This window comes from Scardinius erythrophthalmus (assembly GCF_964197995.2).
Source record: "Scardinius erythrophthalmus genome assembly, chromosome: 7".
Classification (NCBI taxonomy): domain Eukaryota; kingdom Metazoa; phylum Chordata; class Actinopteri; order Cypriniformes; family Leuciscidae; genus Scardinius; species Scardinius erythrophthalmus.
The window spans coordinates 18,263,227-18,288,271 of record NC_138227.1 but is presented as its reverse complement, the minus strand read 5'-3'; the positions used below and the strand labels follow the sequence as shown (position 1 = coordinate 18,288,271).

Sequence of the window (25,045 nt, the reverse complement as noted above, 5' to 3'; positions counted from 1 at the left end):
CACTCAGTACATACTACAGGCACGCTACTCCTATTGCCAATAAACAAACAACAATGGGCGTGTAAGGGCTGCTGGTTCCTGTGCTGTCTCGACTGCTCGTGTGTGTGTGTGTGTGTGTGTGTGTGTTTATATGACTCGCCACGCCCCTCATGAGCATGTCAGGACTTGTTATGAGACTCTCAGAAGAGGGTGTGGCCTAAAGCGAGCACTTCGCGGGAGTGAAAGCAACTCGCTGTCATCATCATAACCATACAGTTTACAACCTCACGAGCACACGGCCAATGACGAATCCCATGAATTGACACACTTTTTCTTTCCTGCAGTTTGTGGAATAACATGAACGGACATTTCACTAAGTCTTTTTGAAGCACGACACATATCTGGTGTCAGAGCATAACAACCCTGGAAAAACATCTACTTACTTGCAACACATTTTTGAAGGTAAGCGTAAATGTGTTTTTACTTTTGTTGAACATGCATCTCTTTGTTTTTTTGCAGTGATCGGTGAAAATGACCTATTTGGCAGCCAGTAGATGTGGCATATTACTGCTCATTAATTATGCACAAACATATTATTTAAATGACAGAATCAACCAGACTGCATTAGGTAATAAAAATCATTAGATTTTTTTTTTTATCATGTTAGATCAGGTAGATAATTGCCATTTTCTTTACATTTTGTGTAAAAATGGGGTTTGATGTTGTCCTCCCCTACTTAAAAGATTCCAGTTTAAGATGGAAACTGTGTTTTGGAAAATACAGTTGGTTTCTAGCTGGTCTGCTCGTTTGTTCAGGTGCAAGCTGCTAGACCAGCTACCAGGTGGTCAGTCAAGCTGTTTATTGGAACTGGTAGCTGGTCAACCAACAAATAAACAGCCTGGACCGTCTTAGACCAGCTAAAAACCAGCTAACTTACCATGTTGCAAAACAGAACTAGCCTATCTGCTTATGTTGGAAGAAGTGATTTAGCTAATGTTCTAGTAGCCTACTTACATATATTAACCGGCTATTTGTATAATAGAACAAGCATTTAAACTACGCTGTATATCAAAGAACTGCCAGTTTCCAAAAACTTCCACCTTTTCAAATCTTTAACCTTGCATCACTCGACAAGTCACCGGCTGTGCGTTTGTAGGTGCCACTTTTCCGACGCTTCATAATTTCCACGTTCACAACATGCCCTTGTTGCCAATTGAGAAAAATTGATAAAATCATTGTCAGTGTCGTAATTAGGAAAATGTAATATGTATTCCAGTGGAATTAAGCATTTTAAATGCACTGAGTGTCAGAGAGACTCGCTATAGCGCAAGATTGTGTTAAAGCGCGCGAGAAGTGTGTGACATCGCGTGCACGGATTTGTTTACAAACACATTCGTGAGCACGAGGCTGCAAGTTTCTGCCATCTTGTGGACGCTCAAAATATAGGTTGCTAGGTCAGACAATCATTTTTCTTGTTGATTTTCTTACACTTTATTATTATTATTATTATTATTATTAATTCCATAAAGTGTACATGAGTAAAAAAAAAAAAGTAATCTTTATTTGGTCTATATAATAATTTTGAAAGTGTTCCCCTTAAAATTTGCATGCGATTACATATGATGTCATTTTTGTCCAGCTGCATTTTTAAACAAACCAGGTGACGTTCAAACAGGTAACATTTCTATAACATTTTTCTGCTCTTCTCATGTGAAGGCTGTAAGGGGTATGGCCCGACCAGAGATGGACAGCAGGGTGGATGATTGCAACCCCGGAGCACCGAACAGCTGCAGGATGGAGGTGCTGCGTCAGGATGCCTGGCCCAACGGCAGCATCGTTCAGACCTGCCACCGGCACCGAACCATTGCCACACAGACCAGCGCTGTCTCCGCACCACTACCCCTCGTCCCAACACAAGATGCCTTCAGCTCAGACAGTGTCCTGGAGCAGGACTGTCCACTCAGGGATATTACAGGTAAGGCGTTACAACATGGAGATCATGCTTGTGAAATGATGTTTATGTGATGTGCGTGGTGGAAATCATTAGCATAATATATTTAAATGAGATTCAGAAGACGAAATCAATGGCTTTGACTCCAAGGGTTAAAATGCAGCAGGACCAATGAGCAGGACGTGCCCTCCCCTCCCCTCCCCTCCCCAGTGAGAGAGCTCAGACATGTTTAGACATGTTCTTTGCTGTTGGCTTCCTGTCAAGCGCCGCTCAGTCCACAATGGCGGCCTGTCACAGAGAATCACGCATCGTCTCAATGTTGTGGTTTCTCTCACTCCTTCCGCTCTCTATTCCTCATATTTTTCAACTAACTTTAGCTATCATTTAACCTTATCTGACACTTCTGCTGACACTCCTCCTTAAAGGCTTTCCTCACTGGCTGATAGCCTATCCCTGGTCCCTCCCTGTCCTCCAACTGTCCACCCTATCCCAGCCCACCCCTCATTCCTGTCCACCAATGGCTGGATTTCAGCTCAGGCTGCACCGGCTTGCAGTTACCCTGGCAACAAGCCAGAACCCAGCACTCCCGCTTTCTCAAGTCACCTGCGCCGAGGATCAGCGGATTCTCATGGCTGCAGCACTAATCCCCTCTGCGGAGGCATTTTCTCAGTGCGCTAAGCGAGAAAAAGATTTATCATATGCTTACTTAAAGTTAATCTTTAAAAACACCGTTAAATAACACTGTTAAATGTGATCTTTAGTAAATTTCAAAATTAATATCCATTTTTCATACTGTACATTATAATGCTGCAGTGCCTAAATTCACTTGTAGCATTTCAAACAATTCATTTTAGTCTTTTTTATATATATATATTTAGTCAAAACATTACAGTAAAGTTCATTCACATTGTATAATGAATACAATTCTAAGCGCTTGTCAGTGCATTCGTCAGTACACTGTAAAAGTACACTATTTCAAAGACAATCGAAGTAATTATGAATTACCCAATTTCACAGACATGACTTAAAGGGTTAGTTCACCCAAAAATAAAATTTCTGTCATTAATTACTCGCCCTCATGTCGTTCCAAACCCGTAAGAGCTTCGTTCATCTTCGGAACACAAATGAAGATATTTTTGATGAAATCCGAGAGAGCTTTCCTGACCCCCCATAGACTGCAACGTTATTACCACTTTCAAAGCCCAGAAAGTTAAGATAAGGTTGTAACGACCCTTAAAATAGTCTGTGTGACTACAGTGGTTCAACTTTAATGTTATGAAGCGATGAGAATACTTTTTGTGCAGAAAACAACAATTCAACAATCTCTTCTCCTCCATGTTTAGTCCAAGACTAAAATGCATGTGTGAGCTGTCTAAACCAAAAGCAGTAGGGTTGCAAAAAGTTTTCAGAAACTTTCCAGAGTTTGTTTAAAATTTTCAGGGTTTTGGGGGAATTTTCTGAAACTTTTGGAAAGTTTCAGCCCCTTTGCAACCGTGGGTATGACTGGTGAACTCTGGGATTGTGACAAGTATCCGAGTGAAATGGCGTCTTGAATAAGGAAAAAAATGTATGGCGGTACTTGATTTTGTTCATGGGAGAGTAATTTTGATTAAAGATTATGAGGGCACATCAATTTTAAAAAAATGTGTACAGATAAATAATTTATAAAAAACAATCTACAAAAAAATGTGAATTGCCCATTTTGATTTCATGGTGACTTTTAAGAAGCGGCGGGATGTTATGCCTTGTCAAAATAGCAGTACTTATTCAGAGGTGATACATATTATTGCTTTCCTGCTGTCACCTAAGGACTTGAAGTTTCCATTCAATCAATAAAAGATGATGAGTTGTCATATATTTAATCAGATTAGTATTGAAGCCACCGTAACACAATGTGAAAGTTAAATAGAACATAACATGACCTAACAAAACAAACATTGCGGCTCGACATATGACATCAGATGCTAACAAAAGTTACTTAAACAAATAGAGAATTTGGCTCACCAATGCATATGAAATCTCACTGCTATTGTAAGCTCTGTTGAATCTGAATTTGGTTAGATTATCCACTCCTTTGCATGTCTGCCTGTTAAATAGTGGCAGACAGTGGAACAGTCCCATATATCTCAGTTTTGTTATGAGAACACAGTTTTGTGCCAGTGGCACTATTTTACTCCAAGTAGTAACTCTAAATGAACTTAGGTACTAGTTTGACAGTACTACCAGATCGTATGACAACAAATGACGATTATCAGTGGATCATTTGCATACAATTGCATACAAACAGTAATCTTAAACAACCAGAAGTGGTGTTGAATTTAGTTGAGGAACTCAAATAAAGCCTAAAGTAGGCCTATACTTCAGCCGTCCAGGTAACAAAAATTTCGTCATCAGGAGGGTCCGCGGACCTCCATAGATTTTTTATTTCCTAATTAAACTTCTATTAATTAATTATTTTAATGCTTTTTAAAAGTAAAAAAATGTTAGGGTGATGTGAAGAAAAATCTCATAATTTTTATTAAATATATTTTTTTTTGATGTCTACCAAATTATAATCATGTGGTGCTGTGTGCCAACACACAGAAACATGCAGATTGTGATACGATAATCATACAGAGAGGACACCTGCAGACTTTTATGACTGTCAATAATGTCAACAAACATATTTTTCACACGTTTTTTTTATTTAAGACAAGGTCAGTTCATGTTGTGTGCCTCCCCAAAAATGTAATGATATTTATCAATTAAACATTTATAAATAAAGAAATGTTAAATCTATATATATATATATATATACACTCATCTATTCAGGGAATTGTGTGCAATCAATATAATATTTGTACTCTTATTGTTTTTATTTAGGTACAGAACAGGAACTTCCCCTGCCTGATCTGCTAGCAGACAGCCAGAGCTCCTCAGAAGACTCGACGTCCAGCAGCTCTGCCGCCGAGGACGACCCCAGGCTAGAGGAGCGGGCGGTCGAGAGGGTGGCCTTACAGCTGAGGACCATCGGAGACGAGATGAATGCTGTTTTTCTTCAGAGGGTAAGGATCACGTTTGTCTAGTTGCAACAGTTTAAATACGCCGAAGCGTCATCAAGTGCGGTAAAGTAAACAGGCGCGTACAGGGCATTGTCTGTTTGTTAATATGAGCGAGTGTGGCAGGGCGTGCACAAATGTAGCCTCCAGTGGGTCTTCTTGTAAATGGATCAATATGATATTCACAATCCTGTAGTGAGTGTTGTGACTGGAGTCGAGTTTCCAGTTGTGGCTGAACTTAATAACCTTCCCTCCCTCTCTCCCTCTCTCCCTCTCTCCCCCTCCCCGCTCTGGATCCCTGTTGTATCGCGTGAGGAGCTAGTCTGTGAAGCGAGCAGGAGTAAACAGAGGCCAATCCCCCCCATCACCGAACCCACCTCCCCCTCCTTTCCTCAGACAAACACACATGACGTCACTGCTTTGCCTCTCCGCTCTCTGATTTACCTATGTTTAAGTGTGTGCGCCACTTTCCTCATTTTCAGTAAGAGTCAATTGTTTTGTTTTTTCAGTAAGAGTCACTCGTCCCAGATTCCCGTTCATGCTAACACACCTGCACTGACACACGCGATGCTATAAAACAAGTATGTCTCGTTGAGGCAGCTGCCGGCATGGTCATGTGCAGAAAGTCTGCGACCTGTCGTGTGGCCTCGCTGAACTCTGATACCAGTGTGTTTTTACTGGATGAAGGCTCTGTTTACTGTGGCCGGCAGAAGAAGATGACAGGGACTTCCCTAAACAGAGCAGTGCAACAAAAGCTCAGTGTGATTGTGCTGTTACTGTATGCATGCTCACAATACCGTTCTCTTTCACCGCAACATGTGAGACCGCCGGACCATAGATCCTCCTCCTGCCCTCTTCTGTCCTCTTTAGTCCCTTCAGTTGTCCAGACACTTTCTCTTAGACTCAAGGCTGTAACCATGTCTTGAACATTGGGGGTGGCATTTTTGTTTATAAAGCATAAAGAAAGAGAACAGTGAAAGAAGTTCTAGGTGTAATTAAAAATGTTCTTTGCAAATAATATTTGAATTACTTTGAATTCAAATTTGAACTTTTATTTGTATGCCTAATAGGTCGAAAACGTAAAACGTGTGTTGTCTCGTCACACTCAGTTAGGAATTACATGAATCATAAATGCATATTTTGAATTCAAAACGTCCATATTTGAGGTTTGCATGGGGTGGGGGACAATTTGGCCATTTCTAATTATTGATGGTGGGACTTGTCCTCATCAAAATGTTCATGAAATTAATGTAAATTAATCAAATCTTTAAAAACTTAATTTCTATAGTAAATATAATTTGTTAATATTTTTTTTATTTATTAAACTATTTAATTATATTCAATATATATTTTATAATATATTTTATATAGCATCTTAATCATGGAAATAGTCTTTAAAAAATAATTTCCTATTATCTATAGGAAATATAATTTGTTAATAAATTATTATTTTGGTTCATTATATTAATGCAGTTAATATATTATTATATATTTTTATTATATTTAGAAAATATACTAAACTACTTAATTATATAAAATATATATATATATATATATATATATATATATTATTATTTTTTTCTAATACATTTTATATAGTATATTACTCATGGAATCTTTCAAACTTTCAAATCTTTTTATTTTATAATATAATATTTATATATAGTAATTTCATGTAGTATATTAGTTCTTAAAATCTTACATAATATAAGTCATTGTCAGCTTTTAATTTGTCTAAGTAACAGATGGCAAAAAGATTGGATGTGTTCCAAAATATTGAATCTGTGCCACGTAAATGAAGCCTTAAAGTCATGCTGTTGTCTATGATGTCATTAAAATAATTTAAGCAACAATATTGACGAGAAAACCACACAGCTCCTTAATATATATATTTGTTCTTTAGTACTGTTTACTTGTGTTATTATTTGAAGCAATGTTAACTTAATTTACAAATTTTGTTTTAACTTAATTAGCTTTTAAATAAACATGTTCGTCAGCATAATAGTTTAAGCTGTAGTAACAAAAACGTTTAAATATGCATTGAAAGATGTAGTAACCCTGACCGCCTCAATATTGTGTCCATATGTCCCATCTTGCACCTTTCTCTGCGTTTAGCTCATTCTTCCACTGTCACTCTCTTGTTTTCCCTCTTTCACTTGATCCCCCCCCCCCCCCCATGAAGAGTTATTTTTAGCGGATGACTCATAGCAGCTGTTGAGGAGTAATGTGCTGCCTCTCCTGACTCCTCTGTGCAGACATTGTCTGTCTGAGACTGCCTCACCCCACCTTGTGTCTGTGCTCACACACGTACACATCTGTGCTAACATAAACCTTGACACTCACTCCCACTCAAACACATCAACGTCACAAAAGTTGAAGCAATTGCCTCACGGCCGCTGTAGGATAGAAGAGGTGGAAAAAGCTAATAATTACACAAAGCAAAAGTTTCGAAATTCAGTTTCCAAACGGGGAAGGAACTAAGACAGACCTCAAATCGAGTCATTTGCTTCATACCATTGTGACAAATTTTTTTTTATAGTATTTATTTAAAAGAAGTTCTTAATAGTATTGAATGTGCACTTTGTAGTGTACTTCAAACCTCAAGTATATTGTTAAAAAAGCTGTATTTTGCAGATAATATAATTTTAATGATATAAAAGACCACTTAAGTGTACTAAAAGAGAGTGCACTTTCATGACTTTATTGCACGTCTTAACAAGTTTTACGTTTGAAGTACATTTTAAATCATAATGTTTTAATAATCTCTTATCATGCTTTAAAGAGGTACACTTATTTTGATGTGTTGAATAAAAGCACATGTAAAGTGCATGAGTATAATTTTAAACGTAGTGTTTTATTCAATATTAAATGTACTAAGTTTCAACAGAAATGACATTGAAGTATATTTTAGTTTAATATAAATGCTTGTCAGTACATTTGGCTGTACACTTTAACCATATTTCAAAGATTATAGAAATAGTTATGAAATTACATATAAAGCGAGGGTGGGCAATGTTTTTCATAAACAGTTTTTGTTATACTGGTTGAAAGTCTCTTCGCATCCTGATAGAAATTAATCATAGAAGTCGCCTAAATATTAAAAAAATATATATATATTTTCTGTGGAAGTCTTAGGACCAAAAAATGTTCGTCCAATCATTGCATTTGAAAGTTCCCATTAAGGTATATTCTTTTAAAGTACATTATTTCCACTTCTTAAAAGTATGCTAAGTGTACTTCTTTTTCACAAAAGTAGGCAGATGATTAGAGCAGTATCTGAAATCTAAGTAGGTCGACTGTTTCATTTTACAGTCCCTGAGTGCTTTGCAATGTACAAAAACAGGTTTTTAGTGATTCTTATGTTCCCTATTGCATAAAACACATGATGAGCTCATTCTCCTCTCATCTTTGTTTCAGAATGCTGACCCACGCTGGCAGAACTGGAGGGGCCTGTACCGCGGGCTCGTCGCATTCATCGCCGACACCATCAATGCTTTCTACCAGGACGGGTTCAGATAAACAGACGGGTTACGTCACAGGAAGAGCGCAGGCGCTCTCCTGCCGACCACTTAAAGACTCTGGGACTTTTCTGCAGGATCAGATGTCACGTTTGGTTCTTAATCTGTGTTTTTTTGTTTGTTTTGTACATCTTTTTTTCATGGATTCTCATGTAGCATAGTGACTGAAGCGTGTGTCCCGGTATAGATGTCAGTAGGAGTGCGTGGCTCTCGGCGCGTTTGCATACTCCTTTGCAACTAACTGCAATGCTGCGAAGTTACAGTAAGCCCAGGTCGCTCTCAAGCAAACAGAGTGATTAGATCTGCACAGCGCCTCGGGGCCAGAGGTAGTTTATGTGTCATGGGTTTTCCTCTCAGCCGCCTTACAGGAGCAATAACTGCGCTGCACTATCAGTCACCAGTGGCGCAGGGCACGCAACCGCACACCATTAATGGAAAACGGACGATAATTATTAAGATAATGGAATGCTCACATATTATATTAATGGAGCACAGTTGGATCGTGCCTTGCTAACAGCCTTTTTGAACCCTTCCTTTACTAAAGCCATCAGGGACAATCAGCAGATGGTGTGCGGGTAAACCGACCCTGTTGCCCCCTACCTGAATCTACACTTCGGGACACAAATTTGCCACTTAATTCAAAGATTGGTCACCTCCAATGGAGGTACGGGAGTGAGGCTGGAAGCCTTGTGGGAAAGCCAGACCACTAGTTATCAAAATGGCTGGAGAGCAGTGTTAATATTTGTATGGATTAAACATGTACATATTTTGTGAAGAAAAAAAGGACAGGATAGAATAAACAGGGAGTTTTGTTTCTTATGTGTTTTGTATATTTTGATGAAATGACCTTAAAGTACTTAACATTAAGTTCCTTTTTTCGGTTTGAGATTTGTTTTGTTCTGGAAACATTTTTTGGACCAACACTGGAAGCAGTTGTTCTAAAATCCAGTGGATTTCTACTTGCATTTTGTTTTGATTTATATAGGCTATCTGGAGTCCTGTAAAAAAAAAATATTGAAAATCCCCATGAAATGTACTTTTCGCAGATAATTCTCAAATAAATATTTGAGAAGCACAAGCTAATTTATTTCGTATGTCCATCATTTGTACTTTTTTTATGATTTATATTAATTTTTCAAGTGGATTAAATAAGCATGGAGATATTCATTGGTGTTGTGTACTATGGACCAAATATCTCTGAAGGTTGTGAGAAAAATCCATTTGTATTTTCTGCTGTAACTTATTTGTCTACAAAAAGAACTAAACTGAGCCAAACTTCAATCATACTTGAAAAGTTGGTTCTCTAGCAGTCTTCGGGCGGTAATTGTTTCTCAATGGGACATAAGCTATTTTCAGCATTTATGGGTTTGTTTGTGATTTTATTGACGTCCAAATCCAGGGGCCAGTTGCATAAACATAGACATTAGGCCTATGTTAAGTCTTAAGATCTAGTATCACCTACTAGCAGTTAGTCCAGGGGCGGGCATTATGCCATATTTCAATCTACGTTTTTATGTACAAAAAAAAAGTTATAACCAGTCTTAAAGAAATAAATTTGATGACCCTATTCGGACTGTAATTGTTTCTCGTGGACGTCCGTAGAAATACATTTGCATGGCACCTGGCCTCAGTGATAAATTCGGATGGCAATTTATTCGCGACGGATGAGCGTTCTTCTGTGATCCTATACGAACCGGGAACGTGCAGCTCACACATGGTGAGTCACATAGTGTCTGCTGTAAATAAAATATCATATGCTTGAAATAGCAAGAATAAGACCGAAAACCATTGTAACTATATTATTTCAAGCATACGACATTTTATTTACAGCATACAATCATGCGACTGACCACGTGAGCGCGCGCTCCTTCGTTCATATGATCACAGAAGAACGTTAATAAATCGTTTTATCACTGTGCCATGCTAAAAAAAATATATATATATTTTTTATTTAGACGTCCACAAGATAAACAATTACCGTCCTAATATGGCTTATGAATCAACGTGTCAGATCCAGTTCTGTCTGGGCATTATACAGATAATAACACTGTTGGTTGCAAGCACTTCCCTCAGAAACCACTTTTGAAAAACTGTGGCCAGTCGTTGGGAAAACTCCTTTCTGTTTACATTGGCTTTGTAATGCCGGTACAGAGTTTTCATGGCATATTGTGGATCAGAGATTCCTTTCCTGTGGCTGCCTGTCTCATGACTTCCTGTGAAACAGTTGTGTGGTCTCCTCCTTCCTGTGGCCACCTTTGTGACTTCTCATCAATACAAGTGTTCTCTGATGCAGAAAGGCCTTATTTGTACTGTCAGATTTACACTAAACACGTCAGACTCATTTTTCTAACTTTGTACTTTTGTCATTTGGAATTTTTGATGTACATTTTTACATTGATTTTGTATTGTTTTTTTCCTTACCATTTTCAATAAATACAAGAATTGCGAAAGTGTTTTGATGTTGTTGTTTTTTACGGACATCCTCAATCTCATTTAAAAAGGATTTGACACATTAAATACACCAATTTTCCAAAACTAGCCATAATGGCTGTTCAAAAGTCTTGTCAGTAAAGCCAATTCAATTATATTAGAATATTTTTTTTTACAGATTTATTAAACACAATATTAATTTAACTTCAACAAATGCTAAAGTTCAAAAAACATTTAACAAAATTAAGTTAGCTATACGTTTCATTTCCCCTCCCACAACAAAGTCAAATTAAACATTGAATTTAGAGGTATATGATGCTGTACATCAATAACGATAATTTTAATGACTTTGCATTGCAACCATCAAATCAAAACAAATACAAATACATGTGGTAGCCTACAATATGCATAAATTTATAGGCCAGGGCTAAAATGCTACTTAGTTTAGTATAATATTCAACAGGGGGACTCGGCTCCTTCTCTGTCTCTTTTTTTATTGAGGGATAATCTGCCTGCATTAAATGAACAGAACAAACCTTTTCTCATGCATGTTTAGTGTAGGACTGTTTGACTACTCGTGTTGAGAAAACCACGAGTCTTATCTGAACAATACGTGATAGATTGGGATCCTCTGATTTGCGTGTGCCCAGAACATTTCCCATGCAGGCTCATTCAGGCTTCACCAGTGTTCCTAAAAGGGTTGTTGATCATTGAGACTGTTCTTTATCCTGTCACATGGTTATGCATTTATAGCTGGGAGCAACACATCTGTTCTGAAGTAAGATCGTCTCGCCTTGGGCTCCTTCATGATAAGAGGAAGGTTGCTTAATTAAAATGATGAGCTTAACGCAGAGTCCGTATTAATCCTGCCGTCTCCTCAGCTAGAGAAAGAGCAGTGGATCTTAATCATTCAGGGTCTCTTAACAGCTGAGACTGCTGTTTCATTTCTCACTACTGGCACTGGCAGCGATGTGAAGTACTTAAGGAATTGGACTTCATTACTGTACGCTTCATTATCTTGGTGAACGTGTACTTGAGCACCATTTAAAATGAATACTTGTACTCTCAATGACATTTCCAAGAAAAGGAAAGTACTGTTTACACGTTTAAAACAACCAATGAAATCCATTTGAATATAAATTGTAATTGTCCATAATTATAGTCATTCATCATGTGAAAAAAAAAAAAACATTTTGTGAGTCATCACACTGTCTTTGACCTTAAGTGATGCAACTACTGCTGAAGATGGACCAACTGGATTCAAGTGGCAAATGGACAATGGTCTGTCATTAAACAACAATATAAAATCAGCTGCTGACCCCTTCAGGTAACCGGTGTATTGGTATCAGTTTCATGTTTGAGCCTTACATTAGGACTTTAAGAAAATGTTGACTACACAGGTTGCTTTACAAAGTCATTTTTTGATATTTTCTTCTGTATTGTGAAGTACTGAAATGGATCATAATGGATGGAGGCAGATCTGAACGTGAGATTGACAGTAAGAAAGACTAAATGATTGGAGAAGTCCAGCATATGTCATATGTCTCCTAATGAGAGAAGTCTGTTAATTCACTGCAAGATTGAGTTAAATTATTTATTTTTTAAATTGATCGAAAAGGTAAACAAATAAACATGCACTGATGAATAATTCACAATAAGCTAAATAACATGCATTCAGAAAAACAGATTTTCATAATTTCATGCTAACTTTAATAAAAAAAAGTTTTTTAATTGTTTAATAAAGTTGTTTTTGCCTACTTGTATTTAAATCAAAATTTTGACATAATACCCAGACTGTGGCATGTACATGTTGGTAGAGACATCCTGTCTGTTGTAGGAGTTCTGCCTCTCAGTGAACTTTAACAGCTGTTTTGTTATTATTAGCACAGTACAGTTAAAAATCTTTTCCATGCTGATTTAAACCTGCAATGATAAGAATCTTCAAAAAGTATGGCCTATTAGTGGTACCCAGTAACCCACGTTTCCACTGTCAATGCATTCCCTGAACCTAAAAAATGAAGAATGGTTACGGGACTTGCTGCCACTCCCACTAAGCACCTGCTCAACCAGTCTGACCAGTCTCCTCATCTGATTCAGAATGACTCACCCATGCTGTTGTCATTAAAGGCTCACGTTTATTTTCCATTTAAGGCCTGAAGTCCTGATTTTGCATGTCTGCAGCACAGTCACAACATCATGTGTGACCAAACAAATGTGACGCATTTAGTACTGTTTGTTCCATTACAAGAGGCTGTAGTTTCCTTAAAGGAACACGCCGACTTTTTGGGACTAAGGGTGACAATAAGGCACTGCTACTTGGGCGGAGTGATTTGCTCACCTCGCAGCACCTGAGAAGCCCCGTGGTGAGGAGCAGAGAGATCGCTCAGAGTTGGAGTAAATCACTCCGCCCAAGTAGCAGTGTTTCGCCTTCTGAGAATATAGTTCCCACTATACGGTTAGAAGATGGCTGTGTCTCATGTGACTTTGTTTTTTGTGCACGCTGTGACTATACAAATCACAACATGTAAATAGGAAAATGTTGGCGTTATTTTGTCACTTATTGGGAGCAGTATGCTAGCTGGAGCCGTTTACCTCCAGTCTTTGTGCTAAGCTAGGCTAGCAGTGGGTGCGTCAGACAGTTACGGCACACATGGAGATTAAAAGGGGGTGTATGGACTTATCTAACTCTGAGGGATACGGTGAATAAGGTAAAGTCCCCTTTAAGCACATGGATGAACTATCAATCGTATCGAAAGTTACATTACGTTCTTTTGCATTCCTCTTTGGCTATAACTGGACGGGCAGGATCATTTCCTTCTATGAAATCATAAAAGTCAAAACATATGAGTGCCTACTTGCCTCAGGGTTATAAACCCTGCAGTACCAGTCCAGTAAATGACATACCTGGGGCTGAGCTAATAAAAGAACTTCCAGTTACGCACGTCACCCAAAAAAAAAACCCTACACCTGACAAGATACGTCAAAATACGCCTCAGGCTTTCACTACACAGGCGTCAAAATAAAAAAAATCACCCGGCCTCATTTCAGAGTGGGAATGGGATGATTTGTGTTGTTTAATTTTCTGAAATAAATTGCTCAAGGGAGCATTAGACATTTCTGCATTCATTTCAAATTCCCTTTAAAGTGGTTTGCTTCATTTTTTTGCAATTTAGCATAGAAAAAAGACCTTAGGCAACACATTAGAGGAAATTATTGAAATCGATGACTGGAGAAGCACAAAACAATCCAAATCATGTTTATTTCCATTGGCCTTTTATTATATTTTAATACAAAACGTAGAAATCACATAACCCTGCTGAAAAACGTGTGCATGAATATTTAAGAGCGTGTGGACAAAATGTTCTCGTTGCTCTTGGCATCAGTCGGTGTGTGGCGTCCAAAAGACAGATTTTGATGCCTGCGGCCACTGGCAGAGGATGAAGTCCATGGTGTTTCGAGAGCACACATGCATCGCCACACATCTCTCCGTGTTCTCTGGGGGCCACTTATTTGGATCCGAAGTAGTCGACCACTCCGCTGCCCTTCAGGCCGTCGAAGAAGAAAAAGTTCCTGTGAGGAGCATCTCTCTGAGACAGCGCCTGTCAAACACATGCAAACATATCTCCTTCAGACACATCAGACGCCACAGCCCTACAATTCTGTAATGAAGTGCTTTGATCGAATGCGTCGGACACATTCTCTGTTGTGGCGATGAAGACTGATGGGCGAGGGGCAGCGAGGAACAGAGAGCCATATGCGAATTGCAGCCTGTTTCATCATGCAGGGAGATGGCGAGACAGCCTGGCTTCACTCCACCGCCATGTGGGTTCAAGGCCTGCCCAGCCACCGCCTCCGAGACCATGGCGTTCACTCCATCACCCCACACAGCCCTTATCCCCAGCCTCACAAAGACCCCGCCGCATCCCGGCCCGGGCTATGACATCACCCTCTAAGAGAGAAATTGACTTTTAGCATTTACTGTATTCCGTTGTGTGTAACTGGAATGGGTTTTTGTTTTTACGTGGCCTACGCAACAGGAGATCCTCTTTATGCCCATAATCCAGGTGTAATTATCCACTCTGGACTGACTGATTACATCACTACGCTTTGTCTTATTTAATCTCGTTCAGTTTATGGAGTCATATTAGAAGATTTCAGCAGCTCTCCGCTGGATTTCATCAGTGACCGGAATATTACCTCGTCATTTCTGGCATTTACACACTGTCAACAGATAAAACTTTTGGATTTAGCCCAGATTCTGATGGAGAGGGCAGCTGCCATTCGCTTCTCACTGTGCCTCATCAGAAAAGTCACTTTCGCAGCTAGTGAAAGCGGATGGTTTTGTGGAGAACCAGAATGAAAGGTAATATGGAGGAAGAAAAAGCAAAAAGTGTATTCATTTCATGTATAAATGGAACAGTAAAAGTTACAGTAAACAAATCTACAATCAAGACTTTAGGCAAGTATAAGGCCTGGGGATACCAGCATGGGGTCCTACCCAGATTGCTCTGGCCACTGCTTGTTTATGAGATACCCATCTCTACTGTGGAAAGGAAGATGAACAACAATTTGAGGAGATGAAAAGCTTCTGCTCCATAGGCCTGTAGAGCACAGACAGCAAGCTGCAGCTGCCAGTAAAATCAGTGGTGGAGGAGTAGAAGGTAACAAAAACACGGCAGGCTATGATGCTGTGAGACAGTAAAGACGCAAGAGAACGTCAAGCGGACATTGAGGTTAGAAAAGGTCACAAGTGGTTAGCTGGCAGAGCATTGAGGGATGCGAAGGAGTGCCTGCATCATGCTGACATCGTCGGGTTTAAATTTGACGAAACATCGAGTAAGGGGGTGCATTTGATAACCCACGGAAGCTGTAAACTCAACCAAGTTGGAAGAAGGTGTCTTGGGAGGAAGAGGGGATATGGCTCAGAGATGGTGCAATGGGAGTACCTGTAACGGTACGTATTTTTCATAGACGTAAATAGATCAAAACCTCACCTTGACAACCTCTTGTCCAAGAACACCTCCAACAACAGCGCTCACTGGGGCCATCTCAGAGAAACAGTAACTGTGAGGAGAAAACACAAGCCGGGAGTTGTAGTTAACTTGGAGAGAAAAGCACAAAGTACAATTCAGTTTTTATGCGTAGCTTAGTATATCCGAACAGCTGAACGCATATACTCCATTTGATAGTGTGCATGAACACATGCGCTCGATACATGCACACTAGAAAGTTTCATCTTTGTCCATTGTGTTATTTCTCACCATTTATGATTGATAAAAATGTCTTCTACTCATTTAAACTAAAGCTGCGTGTTTCTCTTAACCACTTTACGCAACTAATTTGTAAAAAAAAAAAAATTGTGACCTGAGTTTTTGCGCTAAAAAGCGTTCACGCCCTCGTAGAACTTGTAATTACAACATGTAACCTTTGTGAATTTTCTGAGAGCTCCGACTTTTACATTGTGAACATTGTACCACCTGACCGTAGCAAAGTTATTTTGCCGTTGATCGTGTTGATATAGAAGCTCATAATACCGAGTCAGAGGACGTGAAGATCATGGGTTATTATCTCGTAATTGCAGTAATTACAACATGGCATGAATGCCATGGATATATATACGCAGATGCCACATTCGACTGTTCCAGACATGTTGACATGTCCGCCATCTTGGTACGACCAACATTTCAGATGCTGTTGTCACTCAACCTTTATGGTTGCAAACGCAGTCAACTGCTCTTGAGTGTTCACGCCGTTCTGATATGACGGCTTACATATAGCAGCCCATTGAAAATGAGGCACCTGTGTATATGTGTCTATGGTGAATGCAGCATGTATACCCTAGTGTACAATGAACTACACTTTGGGCTAAACTGAGAATATCTACGCTACATTGCCTCTCCTTTTTCTTCTTCTTTTAAATGCCATGCCTGCCTCTCACTAGTTAAAAATAATTAATCTTTTAAAAACACTTGCATTCAGTTCCATTCCGTTGCACTCTGTCTACTTAGGAACCTGGTCAGGGTCTGGTGAACCTGAAACCAGACCTAACTATCTTGGTCAACTAGTCGTTCACCTACTAGATTTGCACATCCTTGGTTGGTAGGAAAAAAAAGATGCTGCAGAAACTTAACGTGAACACCAAGTTTCTGGGTCAGTAAATACCTGACAAAGGTGTTGGGGAGCAGCTCCGAGCTCAGGCCCATGGTCTCGAGAACATCATCGCGGATTTGCAAGAGCAGGTGAGAGTCCTCACCAAAGCTATCTGGTTGAGGATCACGACCTTTATCTGTGCGAAACTTCAGAAGCACTGTTGGAGGAAGTAAGAGAAACTGAGTGGGGAAAGAGTGGGTTTTCCACATTAAAAGAGGACGAGTAAAGGAAAGACGAGTTTGAAGATTCGTGCAGCATGTGAAAAGGCATTCAGCCCCTTTAGGCTATTTTCCAAAGTATCACTTCCCCTTTTTGACTGCCCACCAACTACAACACAAAGAACCTCAGCCCACTGCATTTCCACCTGGCAGCGAAGCACACACACATACATCAAAGAAACACGCACCCACTCATTCATGTTATCTCACTCTATCTGGCACATATATACAATTTCAGGTTTCATAGCTGAATTTCTTTATAGAATTTTCTCCAGATTGTGAAAACATCTGAGGGTTAGGAAAAAAAAAATCATTGATGTAATAGTCGCACCACTGGGGTGATAAAACCTCAAATAAATCAGTGAGTTAAGACAGAGGAAACGGCTCTTCCTCAAAAGCTGTTTGAACTGACGTGTGGTATTTTTGAGCACAGAAATGTATTTAAAGTCTTGCTTCAGTGCACAAATAGGAAGTGTTATTTTTTCCATAAATGTAATACTAGATGTACTAGAGGGAGGGGCGGAGGTGTAGTCAGAGTCTGTTATAATGATAGAGAGGTGCGGAGGTGGCATGTTTTGTTTTTGAGAGCCACTGCACATGACTGGCCATGGACAGCCTGTGATGGAAAATGAGCCAGTCTCAGTGAGGACACCAGGTGAGCACTGGTATAAAAAGAGAATTGTTGACAATAATTACACAGATCAACAGGCCCTCCCCCTGATAACGGTGTGCAACAGACTGCAGGAAGAAACTGCAATGTGTTCAGTCGCCTAAACAAACTGAACCACTTAAGACCCTGTTTGCACCTGGTATCCATCTCAGGTGATACGATCACAAGTGGTCAGCAAAGCAATATAATATAATATAGAGCTCCAAATCATCATATTAGAATGATTTCTGAAGGATCATGTGACACTGAAGACTGTAGTAATGATAATGAAAATTTAGCTTTGCCATCACAGGAATAAATTACATTTTAAAATATATTCAAATAGAAAACACTTATTTTTAAATGATAATATTTCACAATATTATTGTAATTTTGATCGGATAAATGCGGCCTTGATGAGCATGAGAAACTTCTCTCAAAAATTAAAAAAAATCTTCCTGGCCCCAAACCTTTGAACAGTAACATATATTTATTGGTTTTTCCAAATCGTTTCAATCCTACAGTTGTCTAAAGACAGTCTGGAATATAGTACGGACAATAAACCTGAAGATCAATCAGTAAATTCCACAATTTAGGAAGGAAACACCTATTTTATCATTCTTTTTATCTGATTAATTGAATTTTGAGTATATTTAAATAATCTAAAGGTGTACCTTGCAGAAGAAAGTAGTCTGCAGGAATCCGCTTTAGGTTGCTTTTGGCTTTCTCATTCGTCCAGTCAACCTCCAGGGCTTCTTTGAGAGAGCAGAAACTAGCAGTCTACATAAAGAGATTGAGGGGAAAAGTTAAAGCATTCATTTAACTTTGAAAGGACGTGAGTGAAAACTGAAAAAACATAGTTTACAGACATCAAATCTACCAACACACCAACCTTTTTCACCATTGTAGTCTCATTGGGGTCGACCTTCGGTTTCTTCGCCTCAGGACCGTCATTGGCCTCATTAGACCCTTTCACCACCTTCGGCTTTTCTCTGGCAAGTTTGAATAGGAACATTAATTATTATTTTTTCACACACAGACACTTTTCATATACGTTTCATGACTTACTCTACATAGTGATGCTCCTGGCCGAGGTCGGAGAACATGTATCCATGGTAGCCAAACACGTCTCCACAGAAGACCTTAATGTTCCTGGAGGCACACAGCTGGTCCACTCGCACCATGAGGTCTTTGGAGCACCTGGTCAGACAAATCTGAACAAAACAACATGCATTATTATGTGGTTGTTTTCAAACCAGTGACCTTGATGCATCCTTAAAACGCATCTTGCTAACAGAAATTAGAGGAACAAAAGTTTGGCAATGACCGACAACTGACCAGAACATTAGCACTCTTATCCAAAGTCCCAAACCTCTCACACCCCCCATTTTGGGTTTGAGATAAGAATGGGGTGGCGTATTAATAATACCCATCTGATATACCAATGGCATGTGCCACGATGCGTTAACTGGGTGTATCTTGAAGGACAGTTGAAGCATCACTTTATCTGATGAATTGGGTTTGTTTACTATTTATTTTGGTTGTTTACTTCCCTTGTCAGAACATCATCTGTCACTTCATAACTTAAAGTACACCAGAAATGAACTGATTATCTAAGCAGGCCTTTTGAAAAAATGTCCAAAGGTTACACAATCCACACCTGGATACCAACAACACTTCTCAGAAATACTGTTGCAATGAAGTAGTGCCCTTAGGAGTAACACCTTCACTACTGTTCAAGTTCATCTGGGACATTATGAAACATGTGGCGAGACATTGTCTTTTGACACATTCTTCCTGTGAGCATTATGTGCCTCCAGGCAGCCAGACGACTCCAAAGAACACATCTTTATCAAGCAGTGACCTCTAGAGGATGCAAAGAAGAAACTAATCATGCCCCAATGGATGGAATATCAATATACAGTGGTGTGAAAAAGTGTTTGCCCCCTTGGTAAATATGATCAAATATGGCTGTAAAAAATAAATCTGTATTTTTAATCCTTTTGATATTTTATTTAAAAAATGTGCAAAAATCTAACCTTTCATTGAAGTAAACTAATTGAAAGTGGGGGGGAAATCACATTATGAAATAAATGTTTTTCTCCAAAACACGTTGGGAACAATTGTTTGCCCCCTTTTATTAAATACTTTTTGCAACCTCTTTTTTCCAAGATAACGGCTCTGAGCTTTCTCCTATAATGCCTGATGAGTTTGGAGAACACCTGACAAGAGATCAGAGACCATTCCTCTATTCAGAATCTCTCCATCCTGTTCTCCGTTATAAGATTTCTAGAACAGGCTGTCAGGTTTAGATTTTTTATCTGTTGGTATTTGATCGAATCCGTGATGACATGTATCTGAACAAGATGTCCAGGACCTCTGACAGAAAATTAGGCCCACAGCATTACAAATACAGCAGAGTATTTCATTTTACACATGGGGTACTTTTTTATCCCTGTATGAAGCAAACCCATGTGTGTGTTTAAGTGTTTAACCTAAGTGTTTGCTGCCAAAAAATGTTCTATGGTCAGATGAAACAAAAACATTAGCTTTTTTGGCAGCAAACACTTAAGATGGGTTTGGTGCACACAGGGATAAATCGTGAGGTCAAATCGTTAATTCAGTTTAAGTTTTTGGCTTTAGTCCTCCACTACCTTCAGTCCTTCAAACCGTACACCCCAGCCAGGTCACTTTGAACAACTTCTTATGTAAACCTAGCCTACTATAAAAATAAATAAATAAATAAAAACACAATAAAAGTATCATAAAGTGGTCTATGACTATATTCTATGATGGCTTTGTGTGAGGAACAGACTGAAATCTACGTTTTATGGACAACTTCTATGCACTTTGCATTACTTTTGAAGTTATAAAAGGTCATGGGACTATAAATGTAATTATGGAAAAGGATGAACAGTACATTATTTTCTTCGTGTGTGTTCTACAGAGGAAAGTAAGTCATGCAGGTTTGGAACAACACGAGAGTGAGTAAATGATGGCAGAATTATTAATCTTCTTTTCCTTATCATGTCATGTCTTTGATGTTATGCATTTCCACTCCATAAGAAAATAAATAATGCTTTTGTAAATAATTTATAATTAATAATGCTTTTCGGGGTCGGAGAACATGTATCGATGGTAGCCAAACATCTCCACAGAAGACCTTAGTGTTCCGGGAGGCAAATAAAGAGAATAAAAGATAAAAAGTGGAATATATGGCATACTAAGAGATAATAAATCAAAATTATTACATAAGGGCTAAAGGATGGCATGTTAAGTCAAGCCAAAATTATGACATACTAAGTCGTAATTGAGATAAAAATCTAAAATTATGACTTCATAATTTTAAAAGTTATAACTACTAAACAAATTATGCAACTTCATCATAACTATGACATGACATCATTATGACTTAGTATCTCATCATTGTGACTTTTTATATCATCAATATGAGTATGATGTTTGTTCTTATGTAGCAGAAATGGGCCTCCATAGATATAAATCACTTATTTGTGATTCTGAAAATCAGCACCTGCACTAGCAATGCTTTGTACTTGTTGCACAAAACCTTCTAGTACGTGTCGTCTCAAATGATCTTTTCATGTATGTACAGGTCCTAACAATGAATTAATTCAGTGTATTGTTGGCTATCTCTTTACTAAACAACATGTGTTGTTTATTAGGAAATCGCATGTTAAAAAAAGACCACACATAAACAAGAGAAGACAAAGACATACACACGCAATGTTTTCTGTGCACTTCTCAACAAAATATCAAGAGAAGCAGATGAAAGAGAATATACATGATGTTAACCCCCCTCCCTCCTCTGTCTGCGTCCCACCATCTCTTCCCCCTCCTCCTGAACTCTCACTAGCACTCCCAGAGGGACAGTTCAGACAGCTCCCAGAAAGAGAGAAGATGAAAGACTGACTGTCAGTGCTTTGAACAAGGTATGTATGCTGACTGCATCTTCCACAGCCAACAACAGAGTCCCGATTTATAGAAAATATGGCCTGGAACATATCATTTGCTTGGAAAAGAGCACACGCTTGGAAAAGACCAAACTCAAAGAGTCAGATAAAAGTCTGTGCCTAGATCTGACGCTGGCTGTTCATAGATGGGTTCACGCTGAGGTTAAGGGGAAAATAAGGGAAAAAAGAAGATATAACCAGCCTAAACAAAAATGATCAATTGTGTATAGTGACATCTAGTGGACATGAAAGGCACAAAGGAAAACAATCTATCATTGATGAACCTCAATCACACCTGATCCTGATGGTGATAAAAAAAGTGTGTTTGTATTTGAATTAATTATTAGAACTGCCCATTACTATATTCATAAAGTCAAAATGGAATGATAAAAAAAATCCGAATTTTGATGTTAAAATATCTTTGGAAACAATATCAAAAAGTAAAAACTTAAAGCAAGGGAAACTATACAGCTGTTTAATAGGTAGGCTACAGTTATTTTCTGTAAAATGCCTTTCTCTTCTTTTTTGTATTTTTCTTACCCCTGACATGTACTCTTGTTATGTACATTTTGTTCTTATTAAATTTCAATATTTTTGTTTTTTGTTTTTTTATCGCACCTGATCCATCTTAAAATTACAGCAAGTCAAAAAGACAGTTCCTGTCCATCAAACTTTCCATAGAATTATTACATTTCTTATGGGATTTGTAATATGTGCTGTAAAGTTGCATAACAAATTTGGTCCAATGCTGTTTTGCATGATTCTATTCTATTTTATTTGCAATGCTCTTTTGTCTCTTAAATATTTGTTTGATGACCAATAATCAAATAGTAGTTTAGAATATAATAAAAGATTGTCTGTCTGTCTTTTGTGTGCTTTAGGTATGTCAAGTCTACAGATTCTGGCACTCATGACCAATAATCAAATAGTAGTTTAGAATATAATAAAAGATTGTCTGTCTGTCTTTTGTGTGCTTTAGGTATGTCAAGTCTACAGATTCTGGCTCTCACCGCATCAAACTGGAAGAAAAAGTCATCCGGCTTGCTCTCCACTGGATCTGTGTCTGCCTTCACTTCCACCATTGGGTTGAGGAACTGAGCTCTCTCCAGAGAGGCCCGAGCCTGGTTTTTTCCATCTGCATCCACAGGAATCAAGAACTGAGCACGCCTGGACTCCTCTGTCACCTGATTAATGGAAGTCATAGAAAATACAACTTAGTTAGGTAGCTATTAAGGTGCTGTTATGAGCCTCAGTCACCATTCAATTTTATTGCATGTCTTTTCCATACAATAAACAAGTATGACGACTTCTTGTCATTTTGCCTTACATCTCTTTTTCTGTCCCACAATGGAAAAAAAGTCAGATTTGGAAGAATATGAATAAGAAGGTGAGAGAATGATGACAGAATGACGTGACCCTTTAAGTCAGTCTAATTAATACCTGCTCATGGTCCAGGAGAGTCAGTCCTTTGACTCCAGCCAAAATAAGGTTCTTTGCTACTTCTGCTCCAAGTCCCCGAAGTCCAACGAGAAGTACACGTGATCCCCTAAGTCTGAAAATGCAACATTTATATAAACGTCATATATTATGTTACATTATATTGTTTACTATTTATGCACAACTAGCTCAAAAATGAATTCGTGGAGTGGCCCTAATACACTATTTTTGTTTCAGACAAAAAGCACGAATGTGAAAGATTCACAAATAATGCGTTATCGTGTTTATGATTTCTGCTAGAGAATTATTCTTAAACAGTGGAAAAAATATCTTATAATAACATGAATACGTGTGTTCTTTATGTACGTTATCGAATCGTCCACAAACCTCTTTTGGGCATCCAGACCCCAGAGGCGAATCTGACGATCATATTGTGCAGCCTCCTCCTCGCTGATAATATTGTCTTCTTTTTCGATGGTATCAATCATTTCAAAATATTTCCGTTTTTAATAATAAGTTGTAAGAAATTAACTGAGAGGTTAGTTTGAATATTCTACGCTCTGTTTTTTTCCACTGCCCATTCAATGGGACAAAAGTGCCGCTTAGAGATACTCGTAAGGCGCACAATGATGACGTATGAGTTGGGCAAAAGCGCCAAATTCAGAGCACAACAATGGACATGGATACACTCTAAAGCTTTTAAATACATCACACAATGTATTGAATATATGTTTGAATTCTTATAAAGTCAAATTAAATGATTGTGCACTGTGTACATCCCTGACTTGTTTTTTTTTAATTGCTCCATAGAAATAGGAAAGAATATGGTTTCCTCATTTTTGTTTTATCCAAATACCATTGTGTTATAATCTACTTACATATAAATAGAACATAAGTCTCTTTATAACATTGACTCATAAATCACATTAGAAATTCAAAGAATAAAGTGTATTTTTTATTTTTAAACATTTTCAAAGAATTATTCAATATAGCCTATATGAAGATCATACTCACTTGATTTTCGTTTTAAACAAAATTGAACAGTATAATCTACAAAATAGTGATAGTCTTAACCTTTTAGAGAGATAACATATTATGTTTATTGGAATATACATAACTGTTTATATCATTAAGTTATTGTTTCCAGGAGCATGCTCAATATACATTCAACTACATATTTTAGTCTATAAGAAACTGATATTTTAATCCAAGACAATATAGTTTAATGATGGGTGGGATATATCTATTTATGGACAAAACTGTTATATACAATAATGCTCCCAGGGCAGGAACTTTTAAAAAGCAGGACCTTTTAATAAATAAAAAATGAATAAAAAATCAGTTTTACACCAAGCCAATACTATTTCATGTTACAGAACATTCATCATAGCCTTTTTTTCTGGACTATACATAATTTATATTTCAGGAACAGTTGATCATGTCACAGAGTCAATAGGCATATCAGACTTACTGTGTTGAAGTTTACTGGCGATTTAAAGCAATGGTTCACATCACAACCATGGCGAGCCCCAGGCCAGAATGACTTATTTCAATTATTGTTATTATAACTATAATTCATTTTAGTAATACTATTAATATAGGTTATTAAAAAATATCTTTATTAAAATAATACAAAAAAGAAGCATGCAATTAAGAAACTGATATATATTATAAAATATTTTTTATTATTATTGAATAATCTGA

General features: G+C 38.1%; 2 protein-coding genes across 3 annotated transcripts; one reads left to right on the top strand and one right to left on the bottom strand.

Annotated features, from left to right (window-relative positions):
• Window positions 1–243: 243 nt before the first annotated feature.
• Window positions 244–10,932, top strand: bbc3 (BCL2 binding component 3). Its single transcript, XM_081370076.1, has 4 exons — window positions 244–441; window positions 1,696–1,954; window positions 4,793–4,974; window positions 8,386–10,932. Exons 2-4 carry the CDS (start codon window positions 1,708–1,710, stop codon window positions 8,485–8,487), a joined length of 531 nt encoding a protein of 176 aa, XP_081226202.1. The 5' UTR covers window positions 244–441; window positions 1,696–1,707; the 3' UTR covers window positions 8,488–10,932.
• A 3,155-nt stretch (window positions 10,933–14,087) lies between these two features.
• sae1 (SUMO1 activating enzyme subunit 1) lies at window positions 14,088–24,006 on the bottom strand. 2 transcript variants are annotated; one of them, XM_081370250.1, is made up of 9 exons: window positions 23,729–24,006; window positions 23,345–23,456; window positions 22,915–23,088; window positions 19,002–19,147; window positions 18,826–18,925; window positions 18,608–18,713; window positions 17,079–17,223; window positions 15,911–15,980; window positions 14,088–14,515 (listed from the first exon to the last, which is right to left on the bottom strand). In XM_081370250.1, the coding sequence occupies exons 1-9, from the start codon at window positions 23,827–23,829 to the stop codon at window positions 14,423–14,425; spliced, it is 1,047 nt and encodes a 348-aa protein (XP_081226376.1). In that variant the 5' UTR covers window positions 23,830–24,006; the 3' UTR covers window positions 14,088–14,422. The 2 variants fall into 2 exon arrangements, with proteins under 2 accessions (XP_081226376.1, XP_081226377.1); XM_081370251.1 differs by lacking the exon at window positions 15,911–15,980 and having other exon boundaries at window positions 14,315–14,503; window positions 23,729–23,966.
• Window positions 24,007–25,045: the final 1,039 nt, after the last annotated feature.